The 17,500-nt window shown below is 44.7% G+C and overlaps 2 protein-coding genes across 2 annotated transcripts in view; one reads left to right on the forward strand and one right to left on the reverse strand.

Moving 5' to 3' along the window:
* f2 (coagulation factor II (thrombin)) overlaps nt 1-9,358 on the forward strand; it is a gene marked incomplete at both ends in the record, with an annotated part of 13,992 nt that extends 4,634 nt beyond the window's left edge. The window contains 8 exons of the mRNA XM_080758611.1: nt 867-1,166; nt 3,295-3,411; nt 4,010-4,136; nt 5,198-5,365; nt 6,976-7,149; nt 7,707-7,885; nt 8,337-8,407; nt 9,203-9,358. Of these exons, the coding sequence (XP_080614737.1) occupies nt 867-1,166; nt 3,295-3,411; nt 4,010-4,136; nt 5,198-5,365; nt 6,976-7,149; nt 7,707-7,885; nt 8,337-8,407; nt 9,203-9,358 (1,292 nt within the window). The remainder of the gene's footprint in view (nt 1-866; nt 1,167-3,294; nt 3,412-4,009; nt 4,137-5,197; nt 5,366-6,975; nt 7,150-7,706; nt 7,886-8,336; nt 8,408-9,202) is intronic.
* Nucleotides 9,359-10,264: 906 nt separating this feature from the next.
* Nucleotides 10,265-17,500, reverse strand: part of LOC308311836 (uncharacterized protein) — a 19,131-nt gene continuing 11,895 nt past the window's right edge. Inside the window, exons 13-16 of the mRNA XM_080758612.1 lie at nt 15,941-16,123; nt 14,671-14,811; nt 13,844-13,975; nt 10,265-11,907 (exon numbers count right to left, since the gene is read on the reverse strand). Coding sequence (XP_080614738.1) covers nt 11,735-11,907; nt 13,844-13,975; nt 14,671-14,811; nt 15,941-16,123 — 629 coding nt within the window. The 3' untranslated portion in view covers nt 10,265-11,734. The remainder of the gene's footprint in view (nt 11,908-13,843; nt 13,976-14,670; nt 14,812-15,940; nt 16,124-17,500) is intronic.

Genomic DNA, 17,500 nt, shown 5'->3' on the forward strand with positions numbered 1-17,500 from the left:
TGTAAACGTATGTTTTCTCATGCCAATAAAGCCCTTTGAATTGAATTGAATTGGGAGCCGCCTAAACGCCGCCTAAGCCAATGGGAGCCGCCTAAACGCCGCCTATAAGCCAATGGGAGCCTCCTAAGCTATGACACGGGCACGTCAGAACCCCTTAGAACCAGGGGATGAGCGAGTGACGTCAGAAAAATGATTACTGTCACAATATAGAGCCATTTAACACTTTACATTTATAATAATTATAAATGTCTGTCCGTCTCTCCACCTGTCTGTCTCTCCACCTGTCTGTCTGTCTCTCCACCTGTCTGTCTCTCCACCTGTCTGTCTGTCTCTCCACCTGTCTGTCTCTCCACCTGTCTGTCTGTCTCTCCACCTGTCTGTCTGCATGTCTCTCCACCTGCCTGTCTGTCTCTCCACATGTCTGTCTGTCTCTCCACCCGTCTGTCTCTCCAACCGTCTGTCTCTCCACCTGTTTGTCTCTCCAACCTGTCTGTCTCTCCACCCGTCTGTCTCTCCAACCTGTCTGTCTCTCCACCCGTCTGTCTCTCCACCTGTCTGTCTGTCTCTCCACCCGTCTGTCTCTCCACCCGTCTGTCTCTCCACCTGTCTGTCTCTCCACCTGTCTGTCTCTCCACCTGTCTGTCTGTCTCTCCACCTGTCTGTCTCTCCACCTGTCTGTCTGTCTGTCTCTCCACCCGTCTGTCTCTCCACCCGTCTGTCTGTCTCTCCACCCGTCTGTCTCTCCACCTGTCTGTCTGTCTGTCTCTCCACCTGTCTGTCTCTCCACCTGTCTGTCTCTCTCTCCACCCGTCTGTCTGTCTCTCCACCTGTCTGTCTCTCCACCTGTCTGTCTGTCTCTCCACCAGGCCAGGCGTTCGTGCCCTCCACCCTGGCCCCTCCCAGACAGGCGCCGGTAGGCAGAGTCTGCCTGACCAACAACGGCGTGGACTACGCGGGCGACCTCTCCGTGACCCTGGGAGGCCACGCCTGCCTGCCGTGGGCGTCGCTGGCGGCCAAGAGCCACGCCAAGGGCAAGGAGTTCATCGCCGAGGTCGCGCTGACCGGGAACAAGTGCCGCAACCCCGACGTTGACCCAGAGGGTCCCTGGTGCTTCGTGGAGGTCAACGGCAACGTGACCCTAGACTACTGTGACCTTGACCTGTGTGGTAAATACACCTGCTGTGACCTTTGACCTGTGTGGTAAATACACCGCTGTGACCTTTGACCTGTGTGGTAAATACACCGCTGTGACCTTTGACCTGTGTGGTAAATACACTGCTGTGACCTTTGACCTGTGTGGTAAATACACCGCTGTGACCTTTGACCTGTGTGGTAAATACACCGCTGTGACCTTTGACCTGTGTGGTAAATACACTGCTGTGACCTTTGACCTGTGTGGTAAATACACCGCTGTGACCTTTGACCTGTGTGGTAAATACACCTACTGTGACCTTGACCTGTGTGGTAAATACACTGCTGTGACCTTTGACCTGTGTGGTAAATACACCTACTGTGACCTTGACCTGTGTGGTAAATACACCTACTGTGACCTTTGACCTGTGTGGTAAATACACTGCTGTGACCTTTGACCTGTGTGGTAAATACACCGCTGTGACCTTTGACCTGTGTGGTAAATACACCGCTGTGACCTTTGACCTGTGTGGTAAATACACTGCTGTGACCTTTGACCTGTGTGGTAAATACACTGCTGTGACCTTGACCTGTGTGGTAAATACACTGCTGTGACCTTTGACCTGTGTGGTAAATACACCGCTGTGACCTTGACCTGTGTGGTAAATACACCGCTGTGACCTTTGACCTGTGTGGTAAATACACCGCTGTGACCTTTGACCTGTGTGGTAAATACACTGCTGTGACCTTTGACCTGTGTGGTAAATACACTGCTGTGACCTTGACCTGTGTGGTAAATACACTGCTGTGACCTTTGACCTGTGTGGTAAATACACCGCTGTGACCTTGACCTGTGTGGTAAATACACTGCTGTGACCTTGACCTGTGTGGTAAATACACTGCTGTGACCTTTGACCTGTGTGGTAAATACACCGCTGTGACCTTGACAGAGCCTGTTCTCAGGTCAGAATGGGTTAAGGCCCTTGTGGCTCGGTGGCCAATTACATTTAATCTTGGGGGTCCTTGTCATGAAAATGTTTGAGAACGACTGACATAGAAACATGACGATTTTGAAGACATTATTTTGTATAATCTCATGTCAGGTCAAAATGGGTTAATATTTGATGGGACTTGACTCGGTCACAGACCACTCGAGTCACGAGTCACTGCAATGCAGTGAAATACTGTTAATATACCCACATTACGAGTCACTACAATGCAGTGAAATACTGTTAATATACCCACATTACGAGGAAGCCGTTCACATTAACATATACGTAGAAAGATGTCTCTCAATTCACAATTGTCTGTGAGTTAATCTGCTTTCCTGAATAAAGGCCCACCAGCACAAAGACTGGGTGGGCCTTCCTGAATAAAGGCCCACCAGCACAAAGACTGGGTGGGCCTTCCTGAATAAAGGCCCACCAGCACAAAGACTGAATTCAAATGAATTCTCTAGATTAGAAAACTAATGTTTTTAAGAAGTAGTGAAAATAGATCTGCAAGCTTACGAACGGGAAGTGACGTGTTATGATATATTCATGATAAATGCTTTTTATATTATGTGATGTATTCCCATGCTTTTTTTTGTTCTTGCTTAAAGGACCACTTCACCACTTTTCAACCTATCTTCATATAACAGGTCCTCACTAATAATCATGATAAAATGGCACGGTTTATTTCTACTCAGTCTGTGTCTCATAGGAGGGCTGTGGGCAGTTTAGAAACCGTCTTCCAGTGACATCATCATTAGGCAGATTTTTTTATTAAACAAGATTTTTTTACAAAATGTTTTAGATTTTCATTATCGTGAGAACGATGGCTTTCATTTTCACATTGCAACTTTTCAGGACTAGAAAGCCTGCCGTTTCTATTAGCTTGTGTTCCCCATCGATGATGTCACTGGAAGACGGTTTCTGAACTGCCCACAGCCCTCCTATGAGACACAGACTGAGTAGAAAAATATTGCGCCATTTCTTCATGATTATTAGTGAGGACCTATTATATGAAGATAGGTTGAAAAGTGGTGAAGTGGTCCTTTAATGTAAATCGCTCTGGATTAATTGAATGCCTAAATTGTAAATAGTTTGGGCACTGCATGGGCAAATGTCTAATTCTATATATGACCCATTGGACGTGTGTGTGTGTGTGTGTGTTCCCCAGATGACACACTGGGCAGGACCTCTGAGGTCACAGAGGGCAGAGAGCGCTCCGTTCTCTCTAAACCCGGCCCACGGAAAACCTTCTTCAGCCCCCGGAGCTTCGGCAGCGGAGAGCAAGGTATTAACCCATTCTGACCTGAGATCAGATTCATACGAGGTTTCCACTGGACACACACTGGTCTGATTATAACCCATTCTGACCTGAGATCAGATTCTAAAAAATGTCAGTCGTTCTTCGATTTTTTTAAAATAGCAGACCTACAAGCTCGTAGCGCGCCACTCGGTGGCGCGCTACGAGCTTGTAGATCTGCTATTTTTAAATAGCTAAAGCATATCGTAATGCTAACACCAAAAGGGGTTCCCGTTCAGAATGGGTAAATTAATATATAATAATAATTATAATATATTATTAATAATTATAGAGCAAGGTACTATATAATACATTATTATTACAGGTAAAACGCGCCGACACGGGAAGTGAACGCAGCTCGTAAATTGCAACAATTAGAAAAAATTACGTATTACATTGAAAACCTCAATAGCTAATGTATATGTGTGCGCGTGTGTGTGTGTGTGCGCGTGTGTGTGTGTGCGTGCGTGTGTGTGTGTGTGCGTGTGTGCGTGCGTGTGTGTGCGTGTGTGTGTGCGTGTGTGTGTGCGTGTGCGTGTGTGTGTGTGTGTGTGTGCGTGTGTGTGCGTGTGTGTGCGTGAGACAGTGTGTGGGAACAGACCTCTGTTTGAATCCAAGAACATCGCCGATCAGAACGAGAAGGAGCTTCTGGAATCGTACCGAGGAAGTCGCATCGTCAACGGAGACGACGCAGAGGTGGCCTCGGCGCCATGGTAACCACAACAACAACAACAACACACACACACACACACACACACACACACACACAACATTAAACAAACACATTACAGTCAAATGCAAAACGGAGAAAAAAAAACATGCATTATACAATACAACAGGTTTTGTTTAGAGGAAGCAATCTGATTGGTTCAAACAGCCATCTAGCCGTGCTTAAACGAGCATGATGGAAACGCCTAATCAAAAGATAAAAACCAGCTGCTCTGTTCTCCCAGAGCGCATGCAGTTGACTGGGTTGCTAGGCTATAGCCATTTTCTTGGGTAATTTGTGGTCGTATAGTGGCTACAACTGTCATTAAAAATAATATATGAAGACATTTGTAGAATCGTCCTCAGGTCTAAATGAATGAATGAATAACAAAGGCAGGTGATGTTTATCTTGTATTAACGTGTATATCTATTGTATCAAAGGCAGGTGATGTTTATCTTGTACTAACGTGTATATCTATTGTATCAAAGGCAGGTGATGTTTATCTTGTACTAACGTGTACATCTATTGTATCAAAGGCAGGTGATGTTTATCTTGTACTAACGTGTATATCTATCGTATCAAAGGCAGGAGATGTTTATCTTGTATTAACGTGTATATCTATTGTATCAAAGGCAGGTGATGTTTATCTTGTATTAACGTGTATATCTATTGTATCAAAGGCAGGTGATGTTTATCTTGTATTAACGTGTATATCTATTGTATCAAAGGCAGGTGATGTTTATCTTGTATTAACGTGTATATCTATTGTATCAAAGGCAGGTGATGTTTATAATTGTATTAACGTGTATATCTATTGTATCAAAGGCAGGTGATGTTTATCTTGTATTAACGTGTATATCTATCGTATCAAAGGCAGGTGATGTTTATCTTGTATTAACGTGTATATCTATTGTATCAAAGGCAGGTGATGTTTATCTTGTACTAACGTGTATATCTATTGTATCAAAGGCAGGTGATGTTTATCTTGTACTAACGTGTATATCTATTGTATCAAAGGCAGGTGATGTTTATCTTGTACTAACGTGTATATCTATTGTATCAAAGGCAGGTGATGCTCTACAAAAGGAGTCCTCAGGAGCTCCTGTGCGGCGCGTCGCTCATCAGTGACGAGTGGATCCTCACGGCCGCTCACTGCATCCTCTATCCTCCGTGGAACAAGAACTTCACCGCCGACGACATCCTGGTCCGACTGGGCAAACACAACCGAGCCAAGTGAGACCAGCGACTACACCTGTCCAAACCGTTTAGCTCTCCGTCTGTCCGTTTACCTGTAAATGGTGCATTTGGTAAATGGTGCATTTTATACAGTATAGCGACCTTGGATTCCGTTACATTCACCCGTTCTCACACACACACACACACACACACACACTCACACACTGACGTGAGACATACGTCGAGAGATGATACAGGTGTGTACTAATTTGCCTTGGATAAAGGCGCTTTACATTCACCCATTCTCAGTTCTCACACACATTCACACACCAATGACGTAGGAAACCATGCCAGGCACCAACGGCAACCTGCACATCGGGGGAAATTAGGGGTTCAGTGTCTTGCTCAAGGACACTTCGATTCGACACCAACTCTGGGGGAGCCCGGGCAGATTATTATGGACCCCTACGGTCTCACAAGTTAAATGACATCATACGTGATGTCATCGCGAGTGCGATGTCATGCCGTGTGTGTGACGTCACGGTGCAATGTGGTATTTCTAAATGTCTGAGCGTATATAGAGTATAGACATCACAGTGCCATGTGGTAGAGCGTATATAGAGTATAGACGTCACAGTGCCATGTGGTATTTCTATAGGTTTGAGCGTATATAGAGTATAGACGTCACGGTGCCATGTGGTATTTCTATAGGTTTGAGCGTATATAGAGTATAGACATCACAGTGCCATGTGGTAGAGCGTATATAGAGTATAGACGTCACAGTGCCATGTGGTATTTCTATAGGTTTGAGCGTATATAGAGTATAGACATCACAGTGCCATGTGGTATTTCTATAGGTTTGAGCGTATATAGAGTATAGACGTCACAGTGCCATGTGGTATTTCTATAGGTTTGAGCGTATATAGAGTATAGACGTCACGGTAGGATGTGGTATTTCTATAGGTTTGAGCGTGTATAGAGTATAGACGTCACAGTGCCATGTGGTATTTCTATAGGTTTGAGCGTGTATAGAGTATAGACGTCACAGTGCCATGTGGTAGAGCGTATATAGAGTATAGACGTCACAGTGCCATGTGGTAGAGCGTATATAGAGTATAGACGTCACAGTGCGATGTGGTATTTCTATAGGTTTGAGCGTATATAGAGTATAGACATCACAGTGCCATGTGGTAGAGCGTATATAGAGTATAGACGTCACAGTGCGATGTGGTATTTCTATAGGTTTGAGCGTATATAGAGTATAGACATCACAGTGCCATGTGGTAGAGCGTATATAGAGTATAGACGTCACGGTGCCATGTGGTATTTCTAAAGGTTTGAGCGTATATAGAGTATAGACGTCACAGTGTCATGTGGTAGAGCGTATATAGAGTATAGACGTCACGGTACGATGTGGTATTTCTATAGGTTTGAGCGTGTATAGAGTATAGACGTCACAGTGCCATGTGGTAGAGCGTATATAGAGTATAGACGTCACAGTGCCATGTGGTAGAGCGTGTATAGAGTATAGACGTCACAGTGCCATGTGGTATTTCTATAGGTTTGAGCGTGTATAGAGTATAGACGTCACGGTACGATGTGGTATTTCTATAGGTTTGAGCGTGTATAGAGTATAGACATCACAGTGCCATGTCATATTTCTATAGGTTTGAGCGCGGAACGGAGAAGATCGTGGCCATCGATGACATCATCGTCCATCCCAAGTACAACTGGAGGGAGAACCTGAACCGTGACATCGCTCTGCTGCACATGAGACGGCCAATCACGTTCACCGAACACATCCACCCCGTGTGTCTGCCGAGCAAGAAGGTCGCCAAGACGTAAGACACACACACACACACACACACACACACACACCAGACAGTGGCCTTGTGGTTGAGAGAGTGCCCTCCTTGAAACTGGGAGGTCGGGGGTTCGATCCCCGGCCGGGTCATACCAAAGACTGTAAAAATGGGACCCAATGCCCTCCCTGCTTGGCCCTCAGCATCAATGGGTTGGATTGGGGGTAAAAATAAGCTAATGATTCACATGTCCGGGTTTAATCAACCAAGTTTTAAAAGCAATTCCATTTTCATCCATATAGGGGGCGCCGCAAATGCGAGAAATGTAACCGTTTGTCGCAAAAACGTGAATTTTGGGGGTTAAATCCCCTCTGAATTACTTACACATGATCCAAGGTGTGACTTCAAATTGTAATTGGCTTCAAATTGTAATTGGCTGGCAATATTAGTGGGAGGGGCATATGTAAGCCACTGCGGCAACCACACTCTGCAATTTTTTTAAATTTGCAAATTTTCTAGTTAGATGACATGTTTAGACAGAGAGGCTGTGTAGGGTTCAAGTGTCATGTGACTCACAGCCGTTCTCGTCCCAATAGGCTGATGTTTGAGGGCTATAAGGGGCGTGTCACCGGCTGGGGCAACCTGAAGGAGACGTGGAACCCGTCCGCCCGGAACCTACCCACAGTCCTCCAGCAGATCCATCTACCAATCGTAGAGCAGGACACATGCCGCTCCTCCACCGCCGTGAAGATCACCGACAACATGTTCTGTGCAGGTAACGATGCAAGTTAGGGTCGATGTCCCGGTCGGATCGGGTGATCGGAAATCGGGGTGCCGATCACGTCATTTTCAAATGATCGGAATCGGATCGGGAACCAAAAAACGTGATCGGGGACATCCCTAGTATTAACATTATATCCATATCATGACATTAGCCTGGATATTATCTGTGATTTGGGATATTGTGCTGTTGTGATATATGGCATAAACGCGTTCTATAAAATATAAATATCGGATCGGGAAAAGTTCAGTTCAATGGTTACATAAAAAAAGACAATTTTGACCTTGTAGATCCGCTATTTTCACTTCCTGTTTGCTGTTGGAAGTTTGACGCTTCGTCACGGGCCACGCCACTTCCCACTTATCCGTGGGAAGTGGCATAAATTTGCGAGAAAATGCCAAAATAAATTAAAATTGTTTGGTGTGTGTTTTGTGTGTGCGCGTAGGCTACAAGCCGGAGGACGCACAGCGTGGCGACGCGTGCGAGGGAGACAGCGGTGGACCCTTTGTGATGAAGGTGACACACAAACACAGTCACACACACACACACACAGTCACACACACACACACACAGTCACACACACACACACACAGTCACACACACACACACACACACACACACACACACACAGTCACACACACACACACACACACACACACACACACACACACACACACACACACACAGTCACACACACACACACACGGTCTGCATGTTTTAATGTACACCCACCATCCTCTAGGCAATTTTATTATAGGTGTGTTTGTGTGTCAACAAGGTTATAATAGTTTTAGATTTTTCATTATAGTTTATTTTAGTTTTGACTTATTTTTTCCCCTAATTCAGTTAATTTTAGCCGATTTACTTTTAGTCTCATTTTAGTTTTTTCTGCCCTTTTCTCAATCCTGCAGGATTGAAAAGTATTTTTATGTACAATAAACCTCAAGAAAGGATTGCATTTAAAAGAAGAATATTCTGTTACAGATTAAGCTTAAATAAATGAATTGACAAAAATGAAAACTAAGGGCATTTTGTCCATCATTTCAGTCGGTATTAGTTAGTTTTGCAAAAACACACAATACAGTTTCAGTTTAGTTATCGTTTTTTTCTTTTCCTTTTCTAGTTTTTATGAAACTAAATGGACCCTTGGCAGGTTTAATTTTATGCTCTTGAACGTTTATAAAAGGTCTCTACACCAAATACTGATCTATCCTATCTTGTGTGTGTGTGTGTGTGTGTGCGCGCGCGTGTGTGTGCGTGTGCGCCTGTGTGTGTCTGTGTGCGTGTGTGCGTGCGTGCGTGCGTGCCCAGAACCCAGAGGACAGTCGCTGGTACCAGGTGGGCATCGTGTCTTGGGGCGAGGGCTGCGACCGCGACGGGAAGTACGGCTTCTACACGCACGTGTTCCGCATGAGACGCTGGATGAGGAAGGTCATCGACAAGGCTGGCGCGGACGACGACGATTAGACGCGCACACACGCACGCACACACGCGCGCACACACGCACGCACACGCACGTGCACACACACACACACACACGCACACACACACACACGCACGCACGCACGCACGCACACACACACTTGTGACAGCATGAAAACGTGAGGACGGCAACTTCACAAGTGCGATGTTTTTAACCCGCCACCCCCTTTTTGGTGTTTCATAACTATTGAAAAATAGCAGATCTACAAGCTCGTAGCGCGCCACCGAGTGGCGCGCTACGAGCTTGTAGGTCTGCTATTTTTTTGAAAAGTTATGTGTGAAAATGCGGCACAAATCTTTCAATATTATATTCTTTCAAGAAGACGTTTTTATTTTATTTTTTTCGAACCTTTTCGGCCTAAATGGTTTAACAGTCGTTTAGGCCGTCTTTCTCACTGATATACTAAAGCACGGGTCACTCTACAGCTGACCCCTCTAAATGTCTACTAAACCTAAAGTAAACCTGATTTTAAGTAACTTACTTTATTGTGAGTACCAGGAAAACCGTCCTCACCCATGTCTGTTTCTCAAAGCATACTATACTGTGTGCGTGTGTGTGTGTACACACGCACGCACACATGCACGAGCGCACACAAACACGAGCGAGCACATATACACACACACACACACACACACACACACGCACACACGCACACGCACACGCACACACACACACACACACACACACACACACACAGAGAGATAAACGATGGAAATAAAGTATTCAGATCAAAGATCTATAGACTCTTATTTTGTCGTCTTTTTTTCTCATCCATTTGTTGGTTCCTGGGTGGGAAGTACCTCTTCAGAATAAAAGACCAACAAATAAAATGTCACTTTTTTTATTTCGTTTTTTTATTCCAAACAATACGTATGTATGTATGAGAACATTTAAAACCAGGATTCATTTCCCAGCCGCATCCTATTGGCTAGAGGAGGAGTCACTGGATGAATTCCAGCCAATCGATTTTGTGGCTGCGGTCACATGACAGGAAGTCCACTAATGGTAATTATTAATGAATTAATTCAGTAATCAAGAAATATATTTTTGTAAGAATTTATATAATTTTTTGTTTTACATAGAGGGGAAAACATTGATCTTTTTTTAAATCTTTTTTTCACTAAATTCATTACCACCCTATTGTGTACAACAGAGTCGCAAAAAAACATACTTTTGTTTCTTTATTAATCCCTTAATCAACAAATTATTAATCGGTTAAATTGATTAGTTTGATTAAGAGTTGCACTTGATAGTTAATATTCCGCGGACAGTAAAAGACAACCTACAATAACCAGTTATCAAGCAAAACTTAATTTTGTTTTAATAATGAAGCAAAAATCCTTTTATGAAATAATAGATACAATTAATTGTAATTATGGATGGGTCATAATAACCAAATATTCTAATAATCGTTTTTGGGGGATAAAAATTCAATTATTATAATTATTATAATTATTATGTTAATTCATATGTTTTAATTATTTGTTTTCGGTTGCAAAGGTTAGTGTCATTCAAACCTTGCCCACGGTGGCGCTTTTCGCTCCGCAACAAAATGCACTCGTCCGATTGTATTCCACGGACGTTAAAAACATCTGCGGATCGCCGAGAAATCCACGGACGGCTTTGAAATCAGCGGCAAAAAGAATCACGGATTTCTGTGGTGACTAATATAGATTCTAGCAGTGGCTTGTCATGTTGTGGTCCCACGGACCCAAATGACCATCGACACAGAATCAAATGTTTTTATGGTGATGCATGGCTTGGGTTCCTTATATTTTAACAGTACAGTCATGAGTCCGACACCCTATACCCAAAGCCCTAAACCCTAAACCTAACCTCACAGGAAGCCAGAGCATAGCTTTAAGTTTAACCTGCCACGGGTTAGTTGTAACATAACTGGGCACGCATGTCGGGAGCCACGGGTTCGTTTTAACCTGCCGCGCATGTCGGGAGCCACGGGTTAGTTTTAACCTGCCACAGATTGGTTTTAACCTGCCGCGTATGTCGGGAGCCACGTGTTAGTTGTAACCGGCAGTGCATGTTGGGAGCGAACGTATGCACACCTTTCTATGGGGTCATACCTATGTTCCCTCAGCCCTATGTTCCCTCAGAAGGAGCATTGGTCCGAGGTGCGCTGGGGGTCGGGAGAGGTTGGGTGGTTAGGTTTAGGTGTCTGCCCCGGGGGAGGTTAGGGTGAGGGTTTGAGGTAGGTTGTCGATCGGACCGTCGGCATATTGACGCGGACCCGAGGGAACATAGGGCTGAGGGAACATAGGTACGGTCCCCTTTCTATCTGTTGAACCACAAAATGGCCACCACTGCTATGCCCTATAACTGGTGTCAGTAGCTGTGTCTGTCGCTCAGGCGGTGTGTGTGAGCAGGTGTCTGTTGAGGTGCGTCTTGCGTGTGTAGCTCTTGCTGCAGTACTGGCAGGGATACGGCCGCACGTCCGAGTGGGACAGCATGTGTTTCTTCAGGTCGAACTTCCTCTTCACGCACTTCCCACACTGTGGACAGCTGAAGGGTTTCTCTCCTGTGGAGACACAGGCACGACACACAGGCTAAAGTTGTGGACAACTGAAGGGTCTCTCTCATGGGGAGACACAGGCTAAAGTTGTAGACAACTGAAGGGTCTCTCTCATTGGGAGACACAGGCTAAAGTTGTAGACAACTGAAGGGTCTCTCTCATTGGGAGACACAGGCTAAAGTTGTAGACAACTGAAGGGTCTCTCTCATTGGGAGACACAGGCTAAAGTTGTAGACAACTGAAGGGTCTCTCTCATTGGGAGACACAGGCTAAAGTTGTAGACAACTGAAGGGTCTCTCTCATTGGGAGACACAGGCTAAAGTTGTAGACAACTGAAGGGTCTCTCTCATTGGGAGACACAGGCTAAAGTTGTAGACAACTGAAGGGTCTCTCTCATTGGGAGACACAGGCTAAAGTTGTAGACAACTGAAGGGTTTCTCTCCTGTGGAGACACAGGGTAAAGTTGTGGACAACTGAAGCAGTTGCGTGCACAGACATTTAGAGGGGCAGGTGCGTCATCCTGATGCCTCCTGCAGTTCAAATTCAAAACAAGTGGTACGCAGGGCTGTTGAGTGATATTCAACGAGCACTTCCAAAAAAACAAAAAAAAATCACACCCGCGTGAACTGAGTGGTGCAACTCCGTGTGGGGGCCACCGGTGGGTCCCCGGAACTTCCAGACCCACAGGAACGCAGCCAGGGTGCTAGCATTTAGCAGACACATCCCTCTCTCTCTCTCTAGCAGGCAACAGTGCAACACTATCTCTCTCTCTCTCTGTTTCTAGCACAACAGCTATTGACAGCTTATTGAGTGGTTGCACCACTCAATAACCACCTGCAAGGAATTTCTAGACAGAAAGTAGCTCATAGCTTGTATATTCTTATGAAACAAACACTTTGCAGATAGAAAGAGGATAACTAGAGCTTTTCGTATACAGCTGCAATGTTGGTGAGTTTGACGTCGTTTTAACACAATCAGAGAGGACTGTTCTGTTTGGATGTATGGGCTGTCTATGGGACTGTTCTGTCTGGATGTATGGTGTGTCTATGGGAAGTTCTGTCTGGATGTATGGTGTGTCTATAGGACCGTTCTGTCTGGATGTATGGTGTGTCTATGGGAAGTTCTGTCTGGATGTATGGGCTGTCTATGGGAAGTTGTTCTGTTTGGATGTATGGGCTGTCTATGGGAAGTTCTGTCTGGATGTATGGGCTGTCTATGGGAAGTTCTGTCTGGATGTATGGGCTGTCTATGGGAAGTTACCACCCTGTCATTAACTTAAAGCCCAGATGGTCACTTTTATGCGTCTCTTAGCGCCACAGAGGCTGACATCTCTCTCAAGATTCAATAGATTCAAGATTCAATAATTTATTTGCCATGTCAACAAGTTGATAGGAATTTGTCTTGGTTCATACTCAACATATACAGACAACCATAGATACACAAACAAGAAAGACAATACAATACAAAAACCAGCAGCATAGGAAATTACATTCAGTTTTTTAAAGTGCTATATGCATATACTATATGAGTTCAGATCTGTCTAATGGCTACGGGGTAAGTGCTATCCCTGAAGCGACATGTTGAGCTCTGGATACTTCTATATCTCCTGCCTGATGGGAGGAGATTGAATTTTGAAGAGGTGATGTGCAGGATGGGAGTTGTCTGCAATGATTTTATTTGCCTTCCTAATTATTCTGGTGGAATGGAGTGAGGAAAGTGTAGGGAGGCTATACATCCTATGTTTTTTGATGCGCAACGTACTACTCTTTCCAGCTTTGATTTGTCTTGAGAGGTTGTGTGACCGAACCAAACAAGCATGGAGAAGGTGAGAACACTTTCAATAGTGGCCCTATAGAAGTGAGTCATGGCTGCTTGGCTGACTTTAAACTTCTTAAGCTGCCGCAAGAAATAGAATCTTGAATGATGACCTGTGACCTCTGACCTGTGTGTGACCTCATGTGCTCGGTCAGGTGACAGGAAATGGAGAAGGCTTTGCCGCACTCCTGACAAGAGTAGGGCTTCTCTCCCGTGTGGCTCCTCATGTGCTTCTGAAGATCGCCCCCCGATGGCCAACCTTTGGAAACGACAGCAATACGAATATATTGTATTATTATCTTTTTGTTGCAGCACCAGTTCAAACATTTTGTACACTCTCAGAGTTACGGAGCTGTACATTTGTACACTCTCAGAGTTACGGAGCTGTAGGGGTCCATTTGGGGGTCCCTGGACCTCACTTTGAGAACCAGTGCGGTACACAGGGATATTATACAGCCACGGTTAAAGGGAATCGTTAAAGGACCACTTCACCACTTTTCAACATATCTTCATATAATTGGTCCTCACTAATAATCATGATAAAATGGTACGATTTTGTTCTACTCAGTCTGTGTCTCATAGGAGGGCTGTGGGCAGTTTAGAAACCGTCTTCCAGTGACATCATCATTAGGCAGATTTATTTTTAAACAAGATTTATTTTTAACAAAAATGTTTACATTTTCATTTTCGCATTGCAACTTTTCAGGACTAGAAAGCCTGCAGTTTCTATTAGCTTGTATTCCCCATCGATGATGTCACTGGAAGACGGTTTCTGAACTTCCCACAGCCCTCCTATGAGACACAGACCCAGTAGAAAAAGAATTGCGCCATTTTTTCATGATTATTAGTGAGGACCAATTATATGAAGATAGGTTGAAAAGTGTTCCTGGAGGATCCCGAAACCAGTGAAATGAACACATGAATAAAAAAACAGCAAGCACCAATCAAACGTACCTTTGCCGCACACCGTGCACACGTACGGGCGCTCCCCGGTGTGCCGGCGCACGTGCACGTTGAGGCCGGCCAGCGCGGTGAAGGCCTTGGAGCACCAGGCACAGCGGTAGGGCTTCTCTCCCGTGTGCGTCCGCAGGTGACCTGCCAACAGGTGCACGACAGTTAAACCCATTTTGTGCGGGAACCCCTTTTGGTGTTAGCATTATGCTATGCTTTAGCTATTGAAAAATAGGAGATCTACAAGCTCATAGAGCTTGTAGGTCTGCTATTTTTGAAAAATCGAAGAACGGCTGACATAGAAACATAGCTTTTTCAGAAAACTATCATTTATAAACAGACATTTTTAGAATCTGATCTCAGGTCAAAATGGGTTAAACCCATTAACCCGTTGACTCCCGAACACGAGTTACACATGTTAAACTGACCGTAGAATAGCTTCCCTCTCGTTCACCACTTACACGAGTTATGTTTTCATTGTTTAATCCACGTTTTTAATCATTTCAAGTCATACGGGAATTCTACCAGACAGAGTGGGATACAGTAGGTGACGCATTTTGAAGTCATCCTTCCCTGTTCTGTTGTTGTGATGGAGCTATAGTGTGTGGAGCTACTGTATAGTGGACCTCTGGGGTGAGTGTGGAACTATAGTGGCCCTCTGGAGTGAGTGTGGAACTATAGTGGCCCTCTGGAGTGAGTGTGGAACTATAGTGGCCCTCTGGTGTGAGTGTGGAACTATAGTGGCCCTCTGGTGTGAGTGTGGAACTATAGTGGTCCTCTGGAGTGAGTGTGGAACTATAGTGGCCCCTCTGGGGTGAGTGTGGAACTATAGTGGCCCTCTGGAGTGAGTGTGGAACTATAGTGGTCCTCTGGAGTGAGTGTGGAACTATAGTAGGCCTCTGGAGTGAGTGTGAAACTATAGTAGGCCTCTGGAGTGAGTGTGGAACTATAGTGGCTCTCTGGAGTGAGTGTGGAACTATGGTGGCCCTCTGGAGTGAGTGTGGAACTATAGTGGCTCTCTGGAGTGAGTGTGGAACTGTAGTGGCCCCTCTGGGGTGAGTGTGGAACTATAGTGGTCCTCTGGAGTGAGTGTGGAACTATAGTGGTCCTCTGGAGTGAGTGTGGAACTATAGTGGTCCTCTGGAGTGAGTGTGGAACTATAGTGGCCCTCTGGAGTGAGTGTGGAACTGTAGTGGCCCTCTGGAGTGAGTGTGGAACTGTAGTGGCCCCTCTGGGGTGAGTGTGGAACTACCCACCCCCCTTTGCTCCATACCTTCCAGTCCATCTTTGGTCCTGAACCTCTTGCCACACTGAGGGCAGAGGTAGGGCTTGTCTCCGGAGTGGGAGCCTCGGTGGGACTGCAGTCCTCCCAGCGTGCTGAAGGCCTTGGAGCACTGCTCACACTGGAACGACCGCAGCGTGTGGCTGCGCTGGTGGATGCGCAGCTGAGTCACGCCTGGAGCCACAGTGGTGGACGGAAAGAAAGAAAGTAGTCACTTTTTTTAAGTGGTGCAACCACTTCTACAACCAGCTTGCAATGTCCGTGTACCTGTTTGTTTGATTGTGATGTACGTCAAATGAGCACGAGTGGTGTGCGCATGCGTGAAATTGGAACGACAGAAGTATGTGCGCACGCACCCGTGTGTGGATGTTGTTTTTAATTAAAGGACAACTTTAGTTTTTTTCAACCAAGGTTCATGTTTTAGGTTGTTATTAGAGAAAGATGAGTGTCATTTGTTTTCATTTGCTGCTTTCTTTTTCGTTTTAGGGATTTTAGCTGTTTTTGACAGGGGGGGGCGGGGGCATTCGAGCATGGGGCTAACTATGTATTTACAAAATATTATGGCGATTTTTATTATGGCGATCACGAGAACTACTGAATGTGTCAAACTGACATATTGAGCCTATGACACATGGGGCTGTATTTTGCGTGTCTTAAGTACCAGGTCTTATTCCCTAACTTGAGTAAACTAAAGACCTGGAGGCGTGACCAATGCTCTTTGGCCACTCAGAATAGCCAAATGGCATTGATCACGCCTCCAGGTCTTTAGTTTACTCAAGTTAGGGAATAAGACCTGGTACTTAAGACACGCAAAATACAGCCCACAGTGTGGCTTCCCCCCAGTAGGCTACCTTCATATTCAGTATAGATCCTGTGATCTTCTGTGGCCAGATGTAATTTCTTGGGGTCTAGTAGGACTATAGTAAATATTTAAAAAAGAAATCGCTATAACATTTTGTAAAATAATACATATTTAGCCCCATGCTTGAAATCCCTAAAACTAAAAAAAAGCAGCAAATGAAAAAACACTCATCTTTTACTTTTTCTAATAACAACCTATAAAACATTAACCTTGGTTGAATAAAACTAAAGTTGTCCTTTAAGTAAAAGTATCAATACTGCAATATTAATATAGAGGCACTAGTACAAGTAAAAGTCGGGGAATTCAAAATGCACTCTCGCAGGGTTGTTTTTGGCAGCAAATTTCTATTTTAGTTGTATAGTCTCTTGAATAGGTTTCACTTAGTTTTAGTCACATTTTAGTCACCTGGAATGTTCTAGTGTTTAGTCTAGTTTTAGTCGACTAAATGTCATACGATTTTAGTCGACTAAATCTACAGTTGATTTAGTCGACAAAAATGTGTTTCGACATGCCTTGATGTCGTTGTAATGACATATTTTACACTTTGGTTGCATGCTGAAAATAGCAGATATACAATCTCACAACGCGTCGCAGCAACCCAGCATAAAACTGGATCTCTTGTCCACTAGTCCCTTACTAACATTTTAGTCTAGTTTTTATTTGTTGACGAAATTGTTTGTTTGTTAGTT

The sequence above is a fragment of the Protomyctophum bolini genome (genome assembly GCF_963924005.1).
Source record: "Protomyctophum bolini genome assembly, chromosome: 24".
Taxonomy (NCBI): domain Eukaryota; kingdom Metazoa; phylum Chordata; class Actinopteri; order Myctophiformes; family Myctophidae; genus Protomyctophum; species Protomyctophum bolini.